This window comes from Lepidochelys kempii, chromosome 2 (genome assembly GCF_965140265.1).
Source record: "Lepidochelys kempii isolate rLepKem1 chromosome 2, rLepKem1.hap2, whole genome shotgun sequence".
Classification (NCBI taxonomy): Eukaryota; Metazoa; Chordata; order Testudines; family Cheloniidae; genus Lepidochelys; species Lepidochelys kempii.
Genome location: NC_133257.1, coordinates 138,662,573 through 138,689,450, shown reverse-complemented (window position 1 = coordinate 138,689,450; position 26,878 = coordinate 138,662,573). Strand labels below are relative to the sequence as shown.

At 40.0% G+C, this 26,878-nt stretch overlaps 1 protein-coding gene across 11 annotated transcripts in view; it reads right to left on the bottom strand.

Annotated features, from left to right (window-relative positions):
* Positions 1-26,878, bottom strand: part of DNAH5 (dynein axonemal heavy chain 5) — a 313,949-nt gene that overhangs the window by 46,798 nt on the left and 240,273 nt on the right. For all 11 annotated transcript variants that reach the window (XR_012157381.1, XM_073332322.1, XM_073332321.1 and 8 more), the window contains 10 exons: positions 24,117-24,433; positions 21,233-21,388; positions 20,590-20,772; positions 12,090-12,333; positions 10,246-10,360; positions 9,598-9,788; positions 7,819-7,940; positions 7,059-7,208; positions 3,587-3,832; positions 69-288 (listed from right to left, as the gene is read on the bottom strand). Coding sequence is in view for 10 of the 11 variants with exons in the window: in XM_073332322.1 (XP_073188423.1) it covers positions 69-288; positions 3,587-3,832; positions 7,059-7,208; positions 7,819-7,940; positions 9,598-9,788; positions 10,246-10,360; positions 12,090-12,333; positions 20,590-20,772; positions 21,233-21,388; positions 24,117-24,433 (1,944 nt within the window). In the remaining variant the exon portion in view is untranslated. The remainder of the gene's footprint in view (positions 1-68; positions 289-3,586; positions 3,833-7,058; positions 7,209-7,818; positions 7,941-9,597; positions 9,789-10,245; positions 10,361-12,089; positions 12,334-20,589; positions 20,773-21,232; positions 21,389-24,116; positions 24,434-26,878) is intronic.

The following is a 26,878-nucleotide window of genomic DNA, read 5'->3' as shown; positions in this document are numbered from 1 at the left end:
GGAAGGGCCTATTTAATTGTGTAACGCTAAAAATTATATTTTATTCCCTGTTGATTTTTTTCACTCACCACCATATGTTCTCTTCAGACCAGCTTTGAGTCCCTGTGGAGGTTCATTGGTGAATTTAATGGACATTTGAAGAAGGGTAATGGGGAACTGTCGGTGAACCTCAGTGGTCATCCACAAGCGGAAGTCCTCATGGACAGTCTCAGTTTCTATAATAGTGTCCATCAGCTCATCCAAAAAGTCAAGTCCTAGGTGGCAGTTCTGAAGAAGTGCCCATCCTCCCTAGTGCGACAGAAGAGAACAAGATGTGATATTCATTTGTGTGGTATTAAAATTTATTTTCAAACTGAAAACACTAAATGATATTTTATTTATCATTAAAATTAGAAATGTATCAAACAATTCTAATTTACAGCATGGTAATCAAACATGTCGAACACCTCATGTGCAGCAAGGTGGGAAGAATTTAAGTAACATATTCCTCCACATTCCAGTTCTAAGCCTGTCAACTCTTCACCAAGTCCTCATCAATTCAAACTAGTGCCTTTTAGAACTTTATATTTTCCCATGTAAAACTCAAGAGCTGGCAGCCAGTTCACATGCTAATTGTACAACTAAGAACATAAGAACGGCCAAACTGGGTCAGACCAAAGGCCCACCTAGCCCAGTATCCTGTCTACCAACAGCAGCCAATGCCAGGTGCCCCAGAGGAATGAACAGAACAGATAATCATCAAGTGATCCATTCCCTGTCGCTCATTCCCTGGCAAACAGAGGCTAGGGACACCATCCCTGCCCATTCTGGCTAATAGCCATTGATGGACTGACAAAGTATTTCCCTTCTGCAAGAAAATGCTAATAATGGCCCATGCAGTATGACAAGAATGGAGAGTTTACCACTTGCAGATGTGTGGGGATGACCCTTTGAGTGTCCTTTTTTATACTCCTCAAAACAAGGCCTACTTAATCCTCCAACATATATCCTTGATTCTCAACTTTGATGGTTATGAGTCTTGACCTGTCCATGATTCAGATCAGTGGAGCCATTGAACCTGCTGTCCTCCATTAAGTAGAAGTTTTGTTTCCTTTTCACTACAATAAAAGTATTCCTGAAGACCACTGGGCTAGAAGTACTAAATCAGTGAGCTCAGAAATACATGCCTTGACATGCTAAAGCTTCTAACCTGGTAACCAGCCCACATATTACAGACGCTATGATAGAGGTATCCTAATGAGCTAGTGACCTGATCAACCCAGCAAGCTGGAGGTGCTAAATAGGGGTTAAAACAAAATAGACTGTATAGGACCACAGCTCCTCCCTCCACACACACCCCTTCTGGATTTGGGAGAGTTATGTTCCCTCTTGTTTTGCCTCTAAAACATCAGGGAAATGAGGCTTCATATTTACTCACCCTTTGCTGACAATGGGTATGGGAGAGGGACGCTGACTCCTTGCAGATACATTTATTTCCCCATTCGCAGTCTCTTCCTTATGACATTTCCCATTACCAGGCTATAATGTCACTTCACTACATAATGATAAATTATCACCAGAAGGTGGCCTCCTAATTTTATGTATTTTACATTGCTGGGAGTAAGGTGGCAGCTATCACTCACTGCTTCCAAATAGAGCACAAAGAGCTGAAAGCCTCTGAGCTGGACTCAGCTGTCCATACATTTAAGAAACAAGTGTCAGTTTAACTCATTGCTCTCCTCTTCAGCTGAAGTAGTAAGATTATAATGATTTCACTGCTACCATAAAATGGATTGCTACTGTGCAAAAAATATATGTATTATTTTCCCCTTTGAATTGCATTGCAGTCCTATTACACATGAGCACTTTCAATTGCTAATTTGTATTAATAAAAACCTTGTTCTCTTTCCTCCCCAGAATGTTTACAGATAATTTCCATTCTATGAGTATTTATATTAAAAAGCATTGCATTAAGTCCAAAGCAGACTGCAAAGAGTTAGAGGGGGTCTCACAAAATGAGGTGACTGGGCAACAAAATGGCAGATACAATTCAACACTGATAAGTGCAAAGTAATGCACGTTGGGAAAAATAATCCCAACTACACATATATAATATAATGACAGATTCTAAATTAGCTGTTGCCATTCAAGAAGATCTCAGACAGTTGTGGATAGTTGTCTGAAAACTACAGCTCAATGTGCAGCAGAGTCAAAAAGGCTAATATAATCATAGGAACCATTAGGAAAGGGATAGAAAATAAGACAGAAAATATGTAGCTACTATATAAATCCATGGTATGCCCACACTTGAATACTGTGTTCGGTTCTGGTCTCCCCATTTCAAAAAGGATATAGTGGAACTGGAAAAAGGTTCGGCAAAGGGCAATACAAGATGATCAAGGGTATGGAACAGCTTCCATATGAGGAGAGATTAAAAAAATTAGGGCTGTTCATCTTAACGAAGAGATGACTAAGAGGGCAGAGGTCTATAAAATCATGAATGGTGTGCAAAGAAGTGCATAGAAAAAGTGTTATTTATCATTTCCCACAATACAAAAACCAGGGACCATCCAATAAAATTAACAGGCAGCAGGTTTAATACAAACATGAGAAGTACTTTTTCACATTACACAAAATTAACCTCGGAACTCATTACCATGGGATGTTTTGATAGCCAAAAGTATAATTGGGTTTAAAAAAAGAACTATATAAATTCATGGAGGATAAATCCATCTATGCTTTTGTGTCCCCCCCCCCATTTTTGAAGCCACAAAAAAGGGGCTTGAAGTAATAAAAATAACTGGTATTATTTTGAAGATGAGTTACAGAGGTTCTAAGCTATTTAGGACAAACTCCATTTCAGTTTTTGAAGCTGTAAGGCAAATATATAAATGGAGAACAAATTAAGACTCTTTCAAACTTATATGCTTATTAGCCAAGATGGTCAGAGATGCAACCCCAACCCAGAGTGGTTGCCAGAAGGAGAAGATGGGGTGGAGCTCTCCCTAACTGCCCTGTTCTGTACATTCTCCCTGAATCTCTGGTATTGGCTACCGTCAGAGACAGAATACTGAGCTATATGGACCACCAGTGTGACCCACTATGGCAGTTCTTATGTTATGTATTATTTGTTTTTTCACAGAAAATCACAAACAGATAATGTGCTCTCTGTAAGAGACATGAAATTTGGAAGTTCTCTCAACGTTTACACGTTGTGTCAATATTTGTCAACAATATAGTAAAATAAATTTAAAAGCATCATATGAAATGCCTCTATACTAGCAGTTAATGATTATTAAGTCAGATCGTGAAGTTGTCATGTCATAATCAGTTATGAAATTCCCATTAGTCACATGCATTTTGATTGACTGGTTTTATATGGTGTGAAGGACCCTTTGGTTTGGATTTTATCACAGACTCTTTTGCCCCAGTCTACCATTGTATGAGGCAGGCATATTGTTTTGGAATTCAAGTTACTTTTATAAAACAATTAGATCTACATGCATCAACACTCCATCAGAACGCTTTGTTTCTATTCAGGGTTATAACACATTGCATGTTGTAACCACGCAGTGACAAAACAACAACAATTCAGGTTTTGCCTTACATGTGCCATGGTCTGCTGTAGAAGTTTACGAGCATGGACTTCTTGTCCCTGACCCATGGAAACATAACGTGTCTCTGTCTTCAGTCTTTTCCCCAGAGCAATGATTGAGTCAGTAGGATCAGAACCCATTGAAAGAAAGCAGATGAGAGGAGTACGTGGATCTGATTCTTCCCAGGTCTTCTCCAAGTCCAAGATGACTCCTTCTGCATATTTTCCCCCCATGGTATCCATGATATACTTCCTGGCCTGCATTAAAAAGTTCAACCACATCTATTATAGTCATTCAAATGTTGCTTTCTATAACCTGAGGTTGCAAGTTATACATAAACTTATCACCAAAATTAACACTACATTTTATCCTATAGAAACAGTATATGTAAGATAGTCAATATATAACCACCATATGCAATGATGTGGCCTATTAACAGTTGACAAGATGAGGTTTCAACATCCTAAAATGCAATCTAGGAAAGGTCAGTTTAGATTTAAAATCAGACTACCATAGAAGGAAGATATCATGCTTTTGTGCCCCCCACCCCTTTTTAAAGCCACAGTAGTAATCAAAATAACTGGTATTATTTGGAAGATGGAAGATCACAGAGGCTCTAAGCTATTTAGGACAAACTCCATTTCAGTTTTTGAAGCCGTAGGCAAATATATAAATGGAGAACAAATTAAGGCTCTTTCAAACTAGGCTGAAGTGATCTCTGCTCTATCACTTCTCTGGCAGTTGAGTTCTGGATTTACAATAACTACCAGTTTAATGTACAAGAAAAAGGAAAAATAAGTAATGAGTCAGTTCTCAGAGACAAAGGCATTCAGGACTAGAACTGGCTAAACTTCAGTTTCACTAGACATTTTAATATTTTAAAAAACTGGCTTTGTTCTAAAGTATAACAAAACCAAGTTTTTCACAATTTCTCACAAACTGGAAATCCATTTTAGGATTTGGAAACACTAACATATGAGCAAGAACATTGATTAGCACTTCAGAGGAGTCATGACTTGGAAGTCATGGCTTGGTGGTCACGGAAGAGCAGGTGGCTAGTGCTTAAGATCAACTGGCAGCTAGAAAGAAACAAACATGGAAAATTATTTCTTCTGGTTGTAGACATGAGCCAATAAAGAGGGAGGACGAAACCCCTTGAATTATTTAAAAGACAGTGGGTAATTAACTAGATGATCCCTTATTTAGTTTCCACAGTTGAAACTAAAAAGAAGTCACTCATTGAGCACTGGAGAGAAGAAACAAAGTACACATGAAACTAACTGTAAGGAAGCCTCCAAAGACAGACCCTTCAGAAGTGAAAATAATAGGCTTTTGAAAACTGTTACCCTCAAGTAAATTTGTATTTATTCTCTAAATCCAAGTACTGTATGATCATAACAAGATAAGCTAGATTCACCATGAATAGGGCATTTCTGTTTTTGTGAGAGGAATAATCTGTACCAGATTAAGCTCTGGTATTGAAATCAGTCCCCTAACTTCAATAAAATTTGTATCAATCTACTCCAGAACTGAATTTTTACATGTATCAAAAGTCCAGAGAGGATTGCAATGCCAAGAATTAAGTTCTGTGAAACAATATACGCAACTTAACAGTAATAATATCATCCTAGAGTTTAATTCCAGCCTTCCACATCTCAGTATGGATAAAATTTCTACAGTTTCTTGGGTAGGTGAGGCAGTAAATAACTGAAAGGATCCCAAGTGCCAGGCAGAGTACTGAAATTTCCTCAGAGAGAAAGGAAAGTCAGTGGGCAAATTAAAACCTCAGAGAGAAGGAAGAAGGAATCCAAGCAAACAATAATAAAACTGGATGTGCTATGTATGTAGATGGTACAGAAGAAGCAGCCACATCTGAGCAGTTATACAAAATCCAGAGAAGTTAAAGTTAAAGAAGTTTTACCTCAAAAAAAAGGTCTAGCTTCTGAGCAAGCATGTAAGACAGAATATTATTAAGCACATTTGCTTAGTACAGTAAGGAATCTGTAGTCACAGCCTTATCTGTAAGATGTGGTTTACAGCTGATTTTGCATTTCAAGATTGTACATATTGCTTTTCTTGAAAAGCTTTCATCATGGACTAAAATTTAAGAAGCGATATACACATACATATGCACTCAGACGTACAAACTTTTCTTTTATCAGAGAGAGAGAGAGATTATCACTGAGAGATATGTAGGTAACAGAACAAATTTAATGTTAGGCAGAAAACTACTTGTGGGATCCAGTGTAAGTGGGAAAGCTGACCTCACATTTGATTCTCTGGTAGTGTAGATCAATAACCAGAAAAAATCACATTTAGCAGAACAGCATAACACAAATAGGAGGTTATGAATATGCTATGGACATAAGATATCACTATGATACTCTGCTTAGAATAACCTGTAGGTAGAGGTTAAAAGAAAATCAAGTTTTGAACAGGTCTGTCAACTCACCAACAACGAGCAGGTGAGAGTTGTGTCTTCCCCTGCTCAGTGTCAAACTCGCGGATTCCTCGAGAAACTGACTCACAAGGGCCTGTGCCCACTGGGCTTTGAGAGTGGGTGGGAAGGGGTTGCAGTTTCACCACAATACTCAGTATCATTGATCCAGATACTCACACCGTTGCTCTGTTAATATGAACTCACTCATTCTGGGCCAATGCCACCCTTCTTTGCAGCACCCACAGGATGGAGTGTGGCCCGGGGGAAAAGGGTCTAACCAGAGTTGGGTTTTTTTGCTGTAGCATTTCCAGGATATCCAAATATTTACATATTTTTCACTTGAAGCATATAATTTCTGTATTTCTCTTCTCATTTTCCATGGAAACATTTGGACAAAAACTACTTATCTGGTGCATTTCTGTACAGTGTGAAATGAGGATGTGCTCAAACCAAATATCAAAAAGAAAAAGAAAAAAAAAGGTCTTAAATGATCTGATTCTCATGTAGTTTAACTCAATAGCATGAAGGAGAGACAGGGCAGAACGTAAGAACATATAAAGTCAAATAAGCAGAATGGTGTTTAAATAACGTTTTTCAAAGTTTTGGAAGAGATTTCAGCTAAACTTTAAGGTAGCGATGAAATTCCAGCTAGGATTTCTGTTACCATATTAATGAGGCCGGCAAGCAAATTTCTATTTCACTGACAAGGCAATGTGAACTGAGCACAGTAACTCCTGAGTTTAGGTTTAGACTCTATGGCAGTCAATTTTTCCATCTGAAAAGAGGGATCATCACACAAAGGGATCACCCCCGTGATAGCTGTATGAATTAGTATAAATCTGTAAAGCACTTTGAAAAACTCCCAAGTGCTGTTTAAGGAACAAGGATTATTAGAAGATAATTTTAGTGCTATGTATGTAAAGTTTTACTCTGATGCTATATTATATATTTGATAAAATATATTCAAATTTAATTAAGCAATTCCTACAGGAAGTTATTACATCTGGAGGAGCAGACAAAAATATGCCTACGGGTTAATGTACCTGAGCTATGGTTCTATCAGGACACCAGGATCTAATAAGGAGGAGACGTCTGAAGCAGTCCAGAGATTGATCATAGCCACTGGGAACAAGTTCTTCCTCTGGATTCTCCTTATCAAACCAGAGTTTCCATTGTTTCTCTGTTCTTGAAATCTGTACACATAAGGTAGAGAACCGCATTTCACAATATAGAAGGAGTCACACTGTAACACACAAACTCCAAAACTTTCCATGAAGGTCAGACATTAGAGGCATATCCATGTTTATTTATTAATCTTTGTTTTTATAGGGTTACTGTGGATATTAGAGGAAACAAATTTTTAGACTGAGTACAAAAAAAGAGGACTATGCATTGATGCCCTCAACCAAACTACTGTACCAAATATTCACCAGAAAGAGTTTGGAAGGGCAGTAAAAACAGAGCACTCTAAGAATGCAGGAAAGCTTGCACTCCCATGGGAACAGAGTTAAGGTTGTGTTATGTAGTGGAGGAGAGTTGGGAAAATGTTAAGGGGCGTATGTGTTTGTGGATGGAGGACAGAAAATATGTATTACTAAGTGGCCTCTCTTCATTTACTTGCTTTCCTGAGTTCTTTCGTGGGCATATTGTGTGTAATAGCCTTAATTGTTTCATAGCCTAATTTTGTATATTAATTTCATTCCATTCTTCACAGATGACTATGGACATGGTCAAATACTTAATGAGCATCAGTTGCTCGGTGGCTCTGAATTTATTGGACTCTTTGGAGAAACTGTTACTTACTTGGTCCAAAACATCTGAGAATTGTCTAAGCTTACTGAGTTCCACCAGGTTCAGCCAAGTCATATCCAGGATCCATTTAGATGGCTTAGGAGGACAAGCTTTAAGGTCCAGAGAAGCGCCACCTGTGAGGGGTAAGGCTATAATTAGAACCTGTTTAAAAAATAGAGTGTTCCAGAAAAGCAATATTTTGGAAAAACTCATCTAAATATTGAGACCACATTCCATGCACTTCTCATAGAATATCAGGGTTGGAAGGGACCTCAGGAGGTCATCTAGTCCAACCCCCTGCTCAAAGCAGGACCAATCCCCAGTTTTTGCCCCGATCCCTAAATGGCCCCCTCAAGGATTAAACTCACAACCCTGGGTTTAGCAAGCCAATGCTCAAACCACTGAGCTATCCCTTCCCCCACTACTACTTCTGTAGTAGATGAAAGCTCTAAAAATTTTCAAAAGGTCTGTTCTCAATTTAATTTTAATCAGAAAAACTTTAAATTTGTATGAACAAACTTTGAGAATTGAAAACATGAGGCATTTCAACCAAATCTAGTTTTTTTTACACACACACACACACACACACACACACACGAAAAAAAGATTTTTGAACATGCAAGAGCCCTGTCAAAATTGAAATCTAGTTTCATTGAAGTGACAAATCTTAGTTTACACAAGATATTTTTTAAAAAAAAAGCTGGCCTTTTAATTTTTACTTTTTTGTGTGTGTAAAATGAATACAGAAAAAACTAAATTATTCAAAGCTCAATTATCCAAAGGTCATTTATCTCCCCTGAAGTTCACTTCAAGCTAGATTAGGATGGAGGAGGAAGATCTACCTGAATCACTGACTTCTTGAAGAGAAATGGGCAAGGAGAAGCTATGTTGTGTATAAAAACTTTTGCACCAACTTCGGTTAGTCAACACTGGAGAAGCCAAGTATCAACTGTAGTCTTGTAATGAGTACATTTACCACACATCTTGGACCACCTCATTTCGTCTCTGCTTACTAGTTTGCCTCCTGAAGACTTTTTCTAACACTCCTGTGTCTTGAGCAGCCTCAAACAAACTGCCATTCCTTGAAGCCAACCTTCAGTTCCCTTCAAAAGTCAGCCCTGCCTGAGGGGCAAGATTCAGCATGAACAAAGAAACAAGTTTTCCTTTTAAACCATAAGAGTGTTGTCTGTGAAGTCTACTACCTTAATGGGCTAGAAACAGGACCAGTATCCCCTGGGAAAGGGGGCAGGGAATGATGCTTAGATTCCCAATGGGGGCACATGGCAATTGCATGAGGTTACGTCACTAAAGTCATAACATTTTTTTGTACAGAAAAGCTTTTTAGGTTATTAAGAATTGTTTTACATTATTTTCAGTTTCACTTCCCCTGTGAACCCTCTGCATTTACTAAAAAGCCAAGGGTCCTTTAGTGTCCACGTCTCTTTTTTCAAATTCTTTGACCAAAAAACACATGCATGCTGGATAGTACTTGGACTACCTACTGCAAAGTCATCTTGAATCCTGCTATAATGAGATTGCTCTTTCACCTTTTATCACCTCTTTAATTCCCAACACCTACATTATTGAAGTTCAATATTATTCCCATAAATTATCAGTACAATATGATAATGAGTCATTAAACGGGATGTTTAGTGTGCATTCTTTAATTCCTCTGATTTTTCAGAAACAGTAACATCTGACAGGTGGAAAAACTGTACCTATAAAAGAATGACTCATAGATATTGCACAATAATGTATTTGCACACTTTCTATTTATACAGATTTTCTGACCTTTAATAAGTGTCAGGAACTCTTCATGCTTCACTCTGTTTCTCTGCATGTCTATTTTCAAGGTAAGCAGCAAGGTGAACAGGAATTTGTGCTCCTCATAAAGTCCCCTGGCAGCATACTTATATACTTCATAGGTCATATGCTCAATTATATTAGCAATTCTCTTACTCGTAATTGGGCTCTTGACAGACCTGTTCAAAAGGAAAATGTAGTTCAGCACCTTTATGGTTTAAGTTTATAGAAAGGATTTTCTGGAAAGGAGTAGGGCAAGTATGCAGGAAGTTCTAGTTCACCATCCTGAACATTTCAAAAATGAATAGGTCACCAAGATATATTACCAGACAGCAGAATACTAAAACAGACCCTAAAACTGAAGCAACTTATCAGAGTCCTTACCACTGACTAGATCTATTTGCATTGGAAAGAATGGTCTCATAGTGGACTAAAAACCTGCTCATACCAAAATCAACAGACAAAGCTTAAGAAGTATTGGTAAGCAAGTTCTTTTCCGAGTTCTCTGCTTCCACATGTGATAGCATAATGAAATAGAAGCAGGAAAGCCCCATTTTCGGAGGAACACTAATTCAGTTTACAACAGTCCTTTTCAAGGGGACAACAGTCAGCTGATCTTTCAATAATGTTAGTTACCTGGCTAGAGAAAGGTCAAAGAGTCCCAGAAACTGTCGAAGAGAAGTCTGATACATCACATTGACCATACTCATCTCAGTTATAAGGAAATATAGAATGCTCCCTCTTGTTGCAACTGAAAGAGGAAGAGAAAGGCTGTGCTTAAAGCAGAAAATGCAAAACAAAACAAAAATGCAGATCTCTAAACTGAGTGCATCAAGTATAACAATGTTAATGATGACAACTAACAAACTTGTAGTTGCTATATCATTAACCATTCATACGTGGTCTAGTGTTAATTCTAGTCTCATTTACAGGTCAGTAAATAATTAAAAGCGTGTTTTCTATAACTAGTACATCTGATGCAACACCCAGTTTCCCCATATGAGTACACTCAGAGGGTACCTAAATGCTGCATTCGGATACTCAGATCAGCACTTAAATGTACAAAATCTTGTTGGTTGTGCTTAAGCGCCAACTGAGTTTCCAAATGCACATCTTAGATATCCTATCATACCAGCCATAAGAGAACCAGGCCAACTACATTGTAACTCATTTTACTCTAACCAGGCATTCAGCAGCCAGGGTTTTCCAACATTCTGAAGGAGTATTGCTATTTGTCATGACCAGGACGTGAGCAGGCTAAGCTAGCGGTCGGAACAGGAGTCAGGTTACCAGGAGATCAGGAATGGGCACCAGGTTACAGACAGCAATCGAATAGCAAAGTCGAGGAGAAACCAGGGTCTGAAGCCACGTCTAGGGTCTATTCTAGTGCAAGTGGGGTCTGGAGCAGAAGCAGGCAGGCAGTCTGTGTTGTTCCTCATCAGATTCCCTTTATGGCTTCCTGGTTTATATACTGGCCAGCCACTGGTGTGTGAGTGACTGCCCCACAGGCCCTGCTGGGTGGTACTTCCTGTCTAATCTAGCTTTACAGGGTCCTCCCACGGATGCCCAGCCTAAACCTCCAGTGGTGATACGGAGGCATCAGCCACACCCCTATAGTCCCAGGTTCTAACCCTGCATGTTCTTACACTATGTAACAAATACCATTTCACGAATCTCTCAAAATGCAGAGAAGTCCCAACTGAACACTACCTGGAACTTTTCATTCCAGAAATAACTAATCCAAAAGTAAAGCACAGAATACAAAATGTATAAAATATGTAAGGACCTTGCCATTGTTCCAGAGGAGGTCTCTTGACTTCAGTGATCAAATTCTAAAATTGCTAAGATTTATAATAAATTAATGCATTCTGTTAAAAACACCACAATGTATCTGTGTCCCCTTGTTACTGCAGTCTTCTACATAAGGATAATGTGTAATCACGTTCCATTTTTAACTATTGAGCTAATTTAGGAGCAAAGTATCAAGAATGAATGAAGCATTTACAATACTACAGTAGTGCCCAAATAAAAGCTCAACACATTAAGACTAAGGGATGTTAGGATGCTACAGACAAGTATATGCTCTTTCCTCAACACTAATCAGGTTGGCAGCCTACAAAATGCCAAAATTTTGTGGGTTGGAAGGTAGTATAAAACTGGGCTGTCTCTTCCCAGGTCACTTTTTGGATCTGCACCCACAGTGTATATAGGCACAGAAGTTAGCCTTATAACTGATTTTTCATTGGGAATTGGTAAGAGTTCAGCATGTGATTAACACAGCATAAATTGATATATTTTTCCACAACAGATCAATATGCTATTTGTCTTATCCATTTCATTTACAGGGAAACACAGTTCCCCTGTTATTTGTATAATCCCTTTTTTCTTCATGCTCTCATCCTCATTTCTCCCACTCTAGCATTGCTCTTTTCTCACTTGCTTGTCACATTTGTCTTTCATTATCAGGGATTCCAGCTCACCGGGTCTGTACTCCTCACGGGCTGAGTTGATCTGTATTTCAGTCTCAGCAGAAATCTGCAGTTTTTGTGTCACTTCCTCAGCAGTCTTCTTGGTGTTACTCAATACAGTGATCAGACTCTCATCCTCCACCAGAGACCCCTGTGTGCTTGTCAGTCGATAGAGCAGGTTATCCTCTAGCTCTTTCATCCTTCTCTTGTTGGCAGTCACATCTTCCATGAGATCAGTTCTCTCTTTTTCTAGCTCCTGTTACAGTGAAAAGCAATTCTCGAGATCAGCCCATGTTTACCAAGAGTAAATTATTGTTCTAACTACCAATGATACAGAGTGCTCTCACTGAAACGAGTTTAAATCTGGAGTAGCTTGACTGGAATTACTTCAGATTTATATTTAGTCTCCCTGAGAACAAATTTGTCCCAATATCTTCCCCCTGTTTTTTTTTAAAAAGTGTGTTACCTAGCACTTTAAACAAGTTTATACTGTTAATAGAAATATGCATGAGATTCACCATTCTATAACCAGAAAGACTTCAGTTAGTCACATCCCAAGAATATTCAAGTTAAATCCACTTACAAACTCTATCGACATTCTTTTAATAGTAGGGCCCAATGGTAAAACTAGCTACCGCAAGACAATGAATTGTATATACATATCACCGCTGTAGGATGTGGCCAAGAACAAAATCAGTGGATAACAGAGGATAATAGAAAATATCTTACCCGTAATCAACATTTCTCCAATAGACATCTCAATCTAGCCTGTTGTGTTCTAACTTAGATCTATTTGTATAGGCACAAGCTGCAACACATCCACAAATACTAGAATCCCATAATTCCTCAGGCACTAATCCAAGTGGGTTCATGCTGCTTGTTGGCATCCCACCCAGAAATATCTAAGCACTGAAACTACTTAATTGGGTAAGAGGTGGCACCTGGTTAGAATTAAAAGTTTGCAAAGAGAGTTTTGCTCTCGGTTTGTTTCAAGTAAGAGATTTTCCAGACAAAAGTGACAAAAACCAGGACAGTCTTCAATAAAGCTATGATTCAGGAAGGTACTTTGACATATACTTCACTAAGTGTGTGTAATCCCATAATCTGGAAGAACCACATTCCCAGATCTAATTAACCTTTCTGCAACTTTTGGGCCACCTTGATACAAAGACCTCTCATACCCAGACTGATTCCTCCCTAACAAACTTGTGGCCGCAGAGAGGCTGGCAAGAGATTCTACAGTACCAGAGGTAATACTGAGCTATTGTTTGGAAGCCAAATTTATTCCCAAGCATAAAGGAAAATTCTAATTATTTTAGCATTCCTTGCATCTTACTTATTGATATTAAGGTACTCCAGCTTTACTAGACATATCTGTATATTACCTTCATATAATGCTCAGATATACTGGAGTGCATTAATTTGGGAGATGACTGTTTAGTGATACATTTTCTTTGCTGGGTGACGAAAATGCTTTTGCTTGAAACTTTGGAAGCAGTCTCTATGCTAAAGTAGTTTAATGCAAATTGCTCTTCACTTCTGCAGATTTGAGTTCAAGAGCCTCTATGCCACAGGTGAAATAGAAAAGGTTGTGTCCCTACACCCATCAGTAACAACCTACATAGGAAATGATGTAGCTGCCAATCAAGCAGAGTCTGTAGTCTCTTCGCAGTGAAAGCCTGGGAGTGGAACAGTACGGGGCATTGTAAATGAGGCCTACCGTGCATTGGCAAAGGTAGGTGGAAAAGCTCACATAATAGAAATGGGCATAATGCAGGCAGCTGCTAACCAGTCCCATCATTCTCTCCCTTTCATCATGTAAAATTTCCCCTTTCTAAAACAGGAGGATTTTCAATTAGCATTACTTCTTTGAGATGTGGCAGCTGAAGCAGAAGATGCTCCGTTGTTATCTTTGTCTGCTTCCATCTGTTCCCAAGATACATATGAAACCATTTTAAGCAGTTTTTTCCCCAAACTCATTTACCCACTTCAAAGAAATATCAACTTGCAGAAAAATTATTAGAAACAATACAAAATGTGATACTTAAGTTACGTTATCCAGCTTTCTTTACATTTACTTAGGCTTACAAGGAAACTTATACCACTTAACTGCTAGCATATAATCAGGGTAATAATTAGAACCCCAAGGTCAAATATACATTCATTCCTGTATTGTTTCAGCCAGGAGGAATTAGAATAATTTCTTGTCTGTTTTAGGTTTCTCCCTTCTACCCATACTATGATTAACTAGAAAATTGCAGCCAGTCCTTCTTTCCAAACATCGGGCATAGCAGAAAGTGTTAGGGTTGTGGTTGCAGAATAATACAAACATCACCTCATCAAGGGGAGGCAACCAAAGCACAGGACCATTTTCAGGAGAGGGCTTGCTGGACAAGAGGTAAAGAAGCTGAAATTCCTTTCACTTAAGTCATTCAATGCCAAATGTGACAGGAGGAGAGCAGGTAGAAATCTATGAAGCATTGCATGAATTATTCAGGTCTGATGAAGAAGGTGTAGTTAAAAAGATAGAACATTTTAAGGATGGTAATGGTCTGTTAAATGTAATAGTTAATACCGCTGAGAAATCAAATTGATCCCAACTAAATTTAAATGTGTTGCGAGTCTGATTTAAGGAGTTAAAGCCTTAAGAACAACTATGGTTTCCTTAGAAAAACTGCTGAGAACAAGTGCAATCTGAAAATACAAAATGTAATTCACACTAAAGCAGCAGTTATGAAATGTCTTTGGACCCTAAGTAGCAGGCAATCTGTTGAGCATCAAAACAGGGAACATATTTGTTCCAAAATAAAAAGTTCATTTCTGAAACAAATGGATGAATTGTTTTTCATTTGGCTAATTTTCATCCAAGATGTAAATGGTGCAGAAACATGCTAACTTTACATTTTAATTGACTCTACTTGGATATTTGTTTCACAGGTAACTCCAGTAAACTCAAGTGTAATAACTAGTGTTTCATATCTAGCAGTGTAGGCTCAACTCTTGAAGGCACTCCCAACGATCCCACTGATGCTGAACACCGTCAGATCCCACTGGCTTAATCAGACATGAGCATGCTAAGTATCTTACAAGATTTAGGCCCTAAGTGATTTGGAAATATAAACTAAGTAAAGAATTGTATTGCATTTGGCCCTTTAAAAATGTAAATGCTTCACAGTTCAAATTTGTGTGTCCTTGCATGATAAATAAAATGATAAATAATAAAATAAAATAAATAATAAAACAGGAGATAGGGATGAGAATATAAAAAGATGGCCATAGAAATGATTGTTGCTGCAGAATATCTCTCCACACTTGCCCTTTGACTAGTAATTTCGCCTTTGTTAGATATTATTCTATGGCTCTGTTGAGGGGTTGTTGGTTTTTTTGAGAACATACTATAGAAATAGAAACTTGATCTTACATTTAAACAGACAACTTTATGTCATGAACCAGAAAACATTATGATACATTCATGAAAAACATAACCCATTGTAAGCCCCAAACCTTAGGGTTGGACTGGCTTTAGGCAGGGAGGATTGATATACTTGAACCTACTGCAGCTTTGAAGTCTTAGAAAGTATGCTTGGCTTAAAGTAGTGAGTTTGGCTTATTTTATACCAACTTCTCCATCAGAAAAAGAGAAAGATTGTTCTGTGATGTGCTGTGAAGTTTTCCCAAGAGGCCACAACCCATCTCTAAATTTATACACGTTAACTTAAGCTCATGCAAGTAAAATGTTGAAAGCAGGAACATGCAGCCACTGCCACTGGAGAAAAGGTAAAGTGCAAAACAAAACACAGCTGCCTAGGCAGGATAGGAAAGCTCAAGGGTTAGAAGGCTTTGAAGGGTCAAGTTCCTAGCACATCTTTAACTGAGCATGCACACGCAGAGTTTGTGTCCTAATTTGCCTCCTTCCTGAAGCTTTGTTTGAAGGTTAACAGACAAAAATATTAGAGAGCGAGAATGCTTCCTCCCTTAGCTTGACTGTTCTTATGATTTCTCTCAAAGACCTCCTTTACATCCCAGTTGGAGTCAGTTGCAACCACTTTGCAACATAGCTCACCAGTTCAGTACCCAAGAATCTTACTGAAGGGTTCGCACTTCCAAGCCTAGGTTGACTAAAGAGATCCCTGCATTTCTATACAAAGTGTCACACTCTCAGCGTGTCACAGAGTCCCTCATCCATTCCTGCCATACTCCATACAGCAGGCAGCACCCTGGTCTGTATTCGTGCAGGCTATAACCTAGCTTGTAGAGGCAGTTCTCCTAGCAACTTTGACTCAGCAGTGAATGCCCTCATGCTGAACTTCTGCAGTGGGAGGCAAAGTGAGACCACCATTCCCTTACCCAAGACAATCATAGCCAAGGATCTGCTGGTCAGCTCCCACATACAATCAACACAAGGACCTCCAAATCCCTTCTTTGGCCAAGAATTGGCAGCAGGGAATGAGAACTCCAAACCTGACAACAAAATAAACTACTTTCTAAATAGACTATTTTTAAAAAAATAGGGTACGACTGTAAAAGGTTCCAGTATCTGAACACTGAAGCCTGATCTTACAAGATGCTGAAGTACATAAATCTCCGTACTGGCCGTAGAAGGAGCACTCACATTGTAGACCCGGTCAGACTCTCTGAATCTGCAAATCCTGCTGAACACCTACCACTACAATATAACCAAATAATATGTCTGTGCCTGCAGACTGATGTAGCCGTCAGCACAACTGACCAACTGTTTCTGAAGGTCATTGGAGTTGTTAGTGTCATTCAAAAGGTAATAGAATCATAGAACTGGAAGGGACCTCAAGAGGTCATCTACTCCAGTCCCCTGCACTCAAGGCAGGACTAAGTATTATCTAGACCATTTCTGACAGGTGTTTATCCAATGATGGAGATTCCACCACATCCCTAGGCAATTTATTCCAGTGCTTAACCACTCTAACAGTTGAAACTTTTTCCTAATGTCCAACCTAAACCGCCCTTGCTGCAATTTAAGCCCATTGCCTCTTGTCCTAGCCTCAGAGGTTAACAACAACAATTTTTCTCCCTCCTCCTTGTAACAACCTTTTATGTACTTGAAAACTGTTATCATGTCCCCTCTCAGTCTTCTCTTCTCCAGACTAAACAAACCCAATTTTTTTTCAATATTCCCTCATAGGTCATGTTTTCTAAACCCTTAATCATTTTTGTTGCTCTTCTCAGGACTTTCTCCAATTTGTCCCCATCTTTCCTGAAATGTGGCACCCAGAACTGGACACAATACTCCAGCTGAGGCCTAATCAGCCCAGAGCAGAGCGGAAGAATTACTTCTCGTGTCTTGCTTACAATACTCCTGCTAATACATCCCAGAATTATGTTTAATTTTTTTGGCAACAGCATTACACTGTTGACTCATATTTAGCTTGTGATCCACTATGACCCCCAGATCCCTTCCGCAGTACTCCTTCCTAGGCAGTCATTTCCCATTTTGTACATGCGCAACTGATTGTTCCTTCCTAAGTGGAGTACTTTGCATTTGTCCTTATTGAATTTCATCCTATTTACGTCAGACCATTTCTCCAGTTTGTCCAGATCATTTTGAATTTTAATCCTATCCTCCAAAGCACTTGCAACCCCTCCCAGCTTGGTATCATCTGCAAACTTTATAAGTGTACTGTCTATGCCATTATCTAAAACATTGATGAAGATATTGAACAGAACCAGACCAGAACCAATCCCTGTGGGACCCCACTCATTATGTCCTTCCAGCATGACTGTGAACCACTGATAACTACTCTAGGAACGATTTTCCAACCAGTTATGCACCCGCCTTATAGTAGCTCCATCTAGGTTCTATTTCCTTAGTTTGTTTATGAGAAGATCATGCAAGACAGTGTCAAAAGCCTTACTAAAGTCAAGATATACCACATCTACCACTATCCCCCTATCCACAAGTGTCAAGGTTCCTCCCCCACTCTGAACTCTAGGGTACAGATGTGGGGACCTGCATGAAAACCTCCTAAGCTTACTTTCACCAGCTTAGGTTAAAACTTCCCGAAGGTACAAATTAATTTTATCCTTTGCCCCTGGATTTCCACTGCCACCACCGAACTTGAACTGGGTTTACTGGGAAACGTAGTTTGGACACGTCTTTCCCCCCAAAATCCTCCCAACCCTTGCACCCCACTTCCTGGGAAAGGTTTGGTAAAAATCCTCACCAATTTGCATAGGTGACCACAGACCCAAACCCTTGGATCTGAGAACAATGAAAAAGCATTCAGTTTTCTTACAAGAAGACTTTTAATAGAAGTAAAGGAATCATCTCTGTAAAATCAGGATGGTAGATACCTTACAGGGTAATTAGATTCAAAACATAGAGAATCCCTCTACGTAAAACCTTAAGCTACAAAAAAGACACACAGACAGAAACAGTCATTCTATTCAGCACAGTTCTTTTCTCAGCCATTTAAAGAAATCATAATCTAACACATACCTAGCTAGATTACTTACTAAAAGTTCTAAGACTCCATTCCTGGGCTATCCCCGGCAAAAGCAGCATACCAACAGACGCAGACCCTTTGTTTCTCTCCCTCCTCCCAGCTTTTGAAAGTATCTTGTCTCCTCATTGGTCATTTTGGTCAGGTGCCAGCGAGGTTACCTTTAGCTTCTTAACCCTTTACAGGTGAGAGGATTTTTCCTCTGGCCAGGAGGGATTTTAAAGGGGTTTACCCTTCCCTGTATATTTATGACAACAAGGATGAAAGATCACCACCTTCTATGATTTATAAGATCTCTATTAGAGAACCAACATCTTTATGTTGAACAATACAAGAAGGGGACCTGATGATGGTAATAGAAAAATGGCCTTCCAGAAGGGAGCATACTCTTGCCAATACGCCTCATCTGCATGAATGATCAACTGATTCATGTTGGCACAAGAAGTTTCATCTATGCTGATGATCTATGCCCAGATCAAAACTATGCTAACAACAATACTGTCTGCACTTTCAGTCTATTACACCAAGAACCAATTGCATACCAACCAAGCCAAAATGCAAATGAGGCCTGTTCCATCTTTGGTATCATGAGATCAATAGACAACTTCATCTGTAATGGGGTACCATTTGCCCACTGCTGGAATCCCTGTCTATCTTTGAGTAGCGCTAGACCGCATTCTCTCCTTCAAGGCACACATGGAGAAGACATAAGGCAAAGTTAACACCCAGAATGACATACTCCGGAAGCTTTCAAATTCAAAATGGGGAACCAACCCAGCAACATTAAGAGCCACCACACTTACACTTGTTTATTCGATGGTTGAATATGCATGTCCTGTGTGGAAAAGATCAGCTCACACAAAGAAGCTGAACCCTATATTAAATGACAGCTGCTGCTACATTACAGGATGTCTAAAACCAACAAATATGAACAGTTTTTATATTCTTGCTAAAATCAGTCCACCAGATAGCAGGAGAGCTTTCACAAGGAAAACAGAAAAACCGCCAGATAAGGGGCATTAGATGGGGAAGTCTCTGAGTTACCACAGATAATTCTTTCCAAGGTATCTGCCTGGTGGGTCTTGCCCACATGCTTGGGTCTAACCGATCACCATATTTGGGGTCAGGAAGGAATTTTCCTCTGGGTGAGATTGGCAGAGACCCTGGTGCGAGGGGTTCCTCTTCCTCTGCAGTTTGGGGCATGGATCACTTACAGGGTTTAAATTAGAGTAAATGGTCAATTCTCTTTAACTTAAAGTCTTTAAATCATAATTTGAGGGCTTCAGTAACTCAGCCAGTGGTTAGAGATCTATTTTTAAATTGCTTCCAAACAAAAGTTGACAGGACAAAAGTCCATATGTGGATGTGCGGCTATTCCAGTGACCCAGATTCATGTGACTGCGGTGAAACAAACCATGGAACATTGTTGGTCTACTGGCTCCTGGAGGAACCGTACACCATGGAAGATCTCACCAGGGCTACAGACCAGGACATATTATGAAAAACCTATGGTTGTGGTGGAATGACAGAGGAAAACCTAAATCTCTGTGGGAAGTGATGGCAGTCAGAACTTCAAACCAGCAAAGCAAAACATTGTCCTTTAATTACTGCTACTGATTTAAAGGGATTCTCTGACCTTAAAAGACCATATTTTGAATGGAAAACTTTATTTACCATATGTTGGAATCCAAAGTAGTATATTTTGCACTCACACAAAAACGATAGAAAATGTGCATGTTTGAGAAAGACAGACTAGAAGACCTCTATCAGTGGGTAAAGGGAAGACTAAGCAAAAAAAGTCAAGAAAGCTTTTGCAGGATCATACCAACTTTGTTGTATGATTGTGCTTATTTTTAAGAGCTCTCTGAACATGGCTGTACCCAAGGTTGTTCATAGAGAACTGAAAAGCAGTAACCCTGTATTATGAGAGAACGGAATAATCAATTTAACTCAAGTGAAACTTGCCCTCAACACACGCACACATGTCTGTACATTCTAAACCGAATAGAAATACAGTGGAATTATTTTCCTCCTACCTGTTTCTCTGTGAGAATGACTCTCCCTAGGAGTTGATCTTCTAGACCTTTCATAGTCACAGTAAAGTCAATAATGGATGTGCGAGCACTAATTTCAGGGGTATATGCCGGATTTGGGAGCTTGGTGGTGATGTAAATTCTGAAGCCATTCATGACATCCACTTCTTTATCACCAACTTTTACCTTATTGCAAAACACAATGAGATATTATGAAACAGACAGATGAACTGAAAAGCACTGATAGTAAGGGTCACATTCTTACAACATAGTTCAGAATGTACAAGTTAAATTTTTCTGCTACTGCATTTTGGAAAGATCTAACTAAAAAGCCAATTCTATATTAAAAAATTGTGCAAAGAAAATATCCATGCAGTGCCTCAAGCTACTCGTTCAGAAACTTGTCTGATTCTGTAATTTCTGCACAATTATACATGCAATAATTAATTTACAAGACAGCACAATGGGGTTTTAAATAGGATTCTAATGCTTATAATCCCGTTTAAGACTAACAGAAGAAGAAAATGCAAGGTTTAAATATCTTGGTTATCCACAAATCCAAACATAAGGCTATCATAGCTGTAGAGAATTAGCATTATTTTAATATTTGAATGCACTCCCTTACAGTTATATTTTCTTCTTTTACCTTATAGGAAGAACCAGTTTTGATGAAGTTTTTCTCCAAAACATTATCCAATGCTGGATCAAGCTCTTCCCCAACATCTTCAACCAGTAGTGGCCTTCCAAGAGAAAGGCTGTCCTCTAAGTGGTTTCTGAAATACTTGTGATTCAGAGACGTGATCTAGAAATATGACATATAGCCAGTATATTACGCCACACTCTGTTATGAGAGCACTGGTAAAACAAAATGTTTTTGGTATGTTTACTATGGTTATAGGTTTCAAAGTGGTAGCCGTGTTAGTCTGTATCAGCAAAAAGAACGAGAAGTACTTGTGGCACCTTAGAGACGAACAAATTTATTTGAGCATAAGCTTTCATGGGCTAAAGCCCACTTCTTCATATGCATGCAGTGGAAAATACAGTAGGAAGATATACAGATATAGATATATATACACACAGAGAACATGAAAAAATGGAGGTTGCCATACCAACGCTAATGAGAGTAATCGATTAAGGTGGGCTCTTATCAGCAGGAGAAAAAAAACTTTTGTAGTGATAATCAGGATGGCCCATTTCAAAAGTTGACAAGAAGGTGTGAGTAACAATAGGGGGAAATTAGCATGGGGAAATTGTTTTTAGTTTGTGTAACGACTCATCCACTCCCACTCTTTATTCAACCCTAATTTAATGATGTTGTTGGCTCGTTGCCAACGCTGTCCACATATCTATTCAAGGGACACGATCATAGGACCTAATCACATCAGCCACACTATCAGAGGCTCGTTCACCTGCACATCTACCTATGTGATATATGCCACCATGTACCAGCAATGCCCCTCTCATGTACATTTCATAATGTACCAATTCATAAACTTGGTCCAAAAGTTCACAAACATGATTCATCATCTTGGTACTCCAGTTTTGAACTGGTTTAATTCCACTAGAGTAAAAGTGGGATACAGCGGTGGTGAACCCAACCTAAATTTAACTTTTTCCTGTGTAAAATGTTTTGCATAGTGCAAATCATGCATCAGCTTTGCTTTTTAAGCTTAAAACTCAGCTGCTTTTCTCACCCCAACAATACAAGACCAATAAGATGATAAATCATCACAGTCTAGTTTGTTTGCTCTTGCCTAATTCAAATCCACTAATACTTCATTAATATCATTAGTTATACAATTGTTACCAATATATAAGAGATGCAGAACTTTCAGGTACCAGTTACAGATAAGTACAAGGCTCATGCTTGGGAGGCGCTCCTTCTAAATATCCACAAACCTACATCATTAACCATAAACCCAACTATACACATAAAATGATGGAGTCTAAATTAACTGTTACCACTCAAGAAAGAGGTCTTGGAGTCACTGTGGATAGTCCTCTGAAAACATCCACTCAATGTACAGTGGCAATCAAAAAAGCAAACAGAATGCTGGAAATAATTAAGAAAGGGATAGATCGGGGTGGCCAACCTGAGCCTGAGAAGGAGACAGAATTTACCAACGCTCATTTCCAAAGAGCCACAGTAATACGTCAGCAGCCCCCCATCAGCACCCCACCCCCCGCCCTCCGCTCCCAGTGCCTCCTGCCCACTGGCAGCCCCACCAATCAGTGCCTCCCCTTCACTCCCCGCACCTCCTGTTCAGCTGTGGCATGCAGGAGGCTCTTGGGGAGGAGGAGTGAGCGCACGGCCAGCTCACAGGAGGATGAATTCAGACTGGAACAGATGCAGAGAAGGGCTACTAGGATGATCCAAGGAATGGAAAGCCTACCTTACGAGAGGAGAGACTCAAAGACCTTGGCTTGTTTAGCCTAATCAAAAGAAGGCTGAGGGGAGACACGATTGCTCTCTATAAATATATCAAAGGGATAAATACCAGCGTGAGGGAGGAGTTATTTAAGTTAAGTGCCAATATTGACATAAGAACTAATGGATATAAACTGGCCATTAATGAATTTAGCCTTGAAATTAGATGAAGGTTTCTAACCATCAGAGGAGTGAAGTTCTGGAACAGCTTTCCAAGGGGAGCAGTGGGGACAAAAAACCTAATTGGCCTCAAGATTGAGCTTGATAAATTTATGGATGGGGATGGTCTGAAGAGACTCCCTACAATGGAATGTAGCCAATCTGCAACTGCTAGCAGAAAATATCTCCAAGGGCCAGTGATGGGACAATAGATGGACAGGGCTCTGAGTTACTAGAGAGAATTCGTTCCCATGTGTCTTGCTGGTGGGTCTTGCCCACATGCTCAGGGTCTGACTGCCATATTTGGGATTGGGAACAAATTTTCCCCTAAATCCGATTGGTAGAGACTCTGAGGGTTTTTCACCTTCCTCTGCAGCATAGAGCATGGGTCACTTGCTGGTTTAAATTAGTGTAAAGAGTGGATTCTCTAAGTCTTTAAATCATAATTTGAGGACTTCATTAACTCAGCCAGAAGTTAGGGGTCTATTACAGGAGTGGGTGGGCCGGCAAGGTTCTGTGGCTGCAATGTGCAGACAGTCAGACTAGATGATCATGATGGTCCCTTCTGGTCTATGAGTCTATAAGAAGACAAACTACGGCATACACATTTTCATTTTCCTAGGGTTTATGGCATCCAACATTTTCCTTGTGGAATTTATCAGGTCTTCCATCTGCACACTACCAGCCACATTCTTCATTGGACTATGCTTCGAGCAAGCCCACTGAAACCAACAGATTTGCCTGGTTACAAGGCAACAAAGGAGAGAATTTGCTCTAGTGCTCAATGCTAAATCTACCTAGAGTATACACTGACTGCATGCAACAGAGGTAGTAGATAAACATTATAATTGCTAGCTACAACCTGAACCCCCTGATTAGCCAAGCATTTTGGCAGCTAAGTAAGAGCTACTAGAGGTTATGAAAATATCTTCATTCAAGTTACCTGAAGTTCATTCTTGGTTTCCTTATTTTTAATCCAAATTTTTCCCTGAGTCTGTGGATCAATTAACAAAGGATAACGAGCTGCTTTCGTGGCAATAATTCCATTCTGTATGGATAGGTCATCATTTGGCAATCCTTGGAGGTTCCACTCACTGATGGTTGGAGCATCAATCAACATCTCTGTGAGGTTTAGGTTGTTGCCAAATGGGATTTTCCGGGTTTTCATTTCCTTTTGCCAATCATTTAACAACAGATTGCGGAACTCTTGGTTAAAAGGACCAGAATACGATAGAAAAGCTGTAGCCAGCAATACATCGCCTGAAAAAAACAAAACAAAACACGAGATACTGAAACACTGTGGCAGCTCTATTAGAGTAATACATGTGCTTCCAGGAAACAAACAAGAGAGACAGGCAAAGCTTCCAATGGGAGCTACAGTAGAATTTATAGTGTAAGAGTAGATTTATTTGCTTGACTATGCTGTGTGCAAAATATCACTGAAAATGTTGGGTTTTTTTTCCTAATTTTGACCTCATGATTTTATTGAGACTTTGGGACCATTTAAAAAATTTAGTCTTTCCAAGATGTTCTGAAAGTTCCCAGTGTATCATACCAGCAAGGATCTGTTGTCTGACTATACCGAAAGAAGGACATTTGACATGTGTTTTAATTAGGCCGCAACTTTATTATTAGATGTCTGGGACTAACCGGCAGATAAAAGTGTACAGTGCAGATAACCCCACGTTTATTCCATAATTACCTGGGGGGCTTTTACCAGTTCCCCCTCTTTTTCGATCCAAGAGCCTCCAGCAAATTTATTCCTGGGATCTTACCATACCAGGGGGGCTTCCATGAGCTCCCCCCTATTTTTCCATCCAGGTCTCTCCAGCAAATCCATTCCCGGGATCTTACCATCCACTCCCCTCATAGGAGGGTTAAAGTGGGCTATAGGAATGGGGGGTTGGCTCCCTGCCATACCAATCATAGGAGTCCCTAACGGCTCCCCGTTCATTCCTTTATTGAATACCTCTTTTTAAGTCCTTTTCCAAGCCATTTATCTGGTCACTGTATACCTTCCCTATGGAGTACTGGCACTGGACAGCTGCCACAGGGAGGCGCCAGCAATTAGTTTAGCTGCCTCCAACACTGCTCTGTGTAAAACAGAGCTTTCGGTACAGGGCTGCCCCTTTTAAACCCTGCATTCCTAGGGGGTGAGTCAGCCACCACACTGTCTCCTTTCGCAACAGTTCTCCTCTCCCCCCAGCCATAAAGCACTGTTCCCTTCATTCAGCCAGCCAGCCAGCCAAATACTCCCCACACTTAAAGGTGCAGGGAGGTCACCCTCTTGTCTTGCTTTGCTTAATCATTAATCTTAAGCCTCAGGGTGGGGGAAGGTCTGGTGCTGATGGTCTCCTTCAGCTTTGGGTTTTTTTCCCTCTCCCTGCTCTGCAGTGAAACATTGAAAAGCAGGAGTGCAGGAGAAATAGCCATTCCAGGCAGGAGGCAGGAACAGCACAGTGCCTATTGTTGGCAGGAGGATGGAAGAGCAGAGTTTTTCCCCCAGTCACCTCCTTACTCGGTGCTGAGAGCCCAACCTAGTCTGAGAAAACAGGGAGTGTGTGCAGAAAATACCATATCCCCGGGTACATCTAAACTGCACACTCACTCACTGCAACATGTAGAGTGCACATATTGCACACACACCCTACCACAGGTATAAATAATAGCACAGATGGTGAGGCACTGCTTAGGTAAACAAAGACATGCCAGAACTTATGGCATAATATATTACATGGGCTCTCTGCATGCCCAAGTAGTGTCTCTCCCATCTAACCGCTATTTTTAGCAGTGTTCATCTCACTGCCTCCCTGCTGCCAGAGCCTTACACTGATGAATACAGCTACACGCCACAGTGTGGATGCAGCTGGCTTTACACTTTGGCATGTAGCTACCCATATCCCACATGCCAGAGCTGTAACAGTGTAAACATAGAATCATAGAATATTAGGGTTGGAAGAGACCTCAGGAGGTCATCTAATCCAATCCCCTTCTCAAAGCAGGATCAACACAAACTAAATTATCCCAGCCAAGGCTTTGTCAAGTCAGGCCTTAAAAACCTCTAAGAATGGAGATTCCACCACTTCCCTAGGTAACCCATTCCAGTGCTTCACCCCCCTCCTAGTGAAATAGTGTTTCCTAATATCCAACCTCCCCCACAGCAACTTGAGACCATTGCTTCTTGTTTTGTCATTTGCCACCACTGAGAACAGCCGAACTCCATCCTCTTTGGAACCCCCCTTCAGGTAATTGAAGGCTGCTATCAAATCCCCCCTCACTCTTCTCTTCTGCAGACTAAACAATCCCAGTTCCCTCAGCCTCTCCTCATAAGTCATGTGACCCAAACCCCTAATCATTTTCGTTGCCCTCCGCTAGACTCTCTCCAATTTGTCCACATCCCTTCTGTAGTGGGGGGATCAAAACTGGATGCAATACTCCAGGTGTGGCCTCACCAGTGCCGAATAGAGGGGAATAAACACTTCCCTCGATCTGCTGGCAATTCTACTAATACAGCTCAATATGCCCTTGGCCTTCTTGGCAACAAGGGCACACTGCTGACTCATATCCAGCTTTTTGTCCACTGTAATCCCGAGGTCCTTTTCAGCAGAACTGCTGCTTAGCCAGTAGCTCCAGTGTCTCCTTCAGTAATGGGAGTGAAAGCAGGGAATACCCTTATGTTTTGATATATTCTAGGCACCCATGATT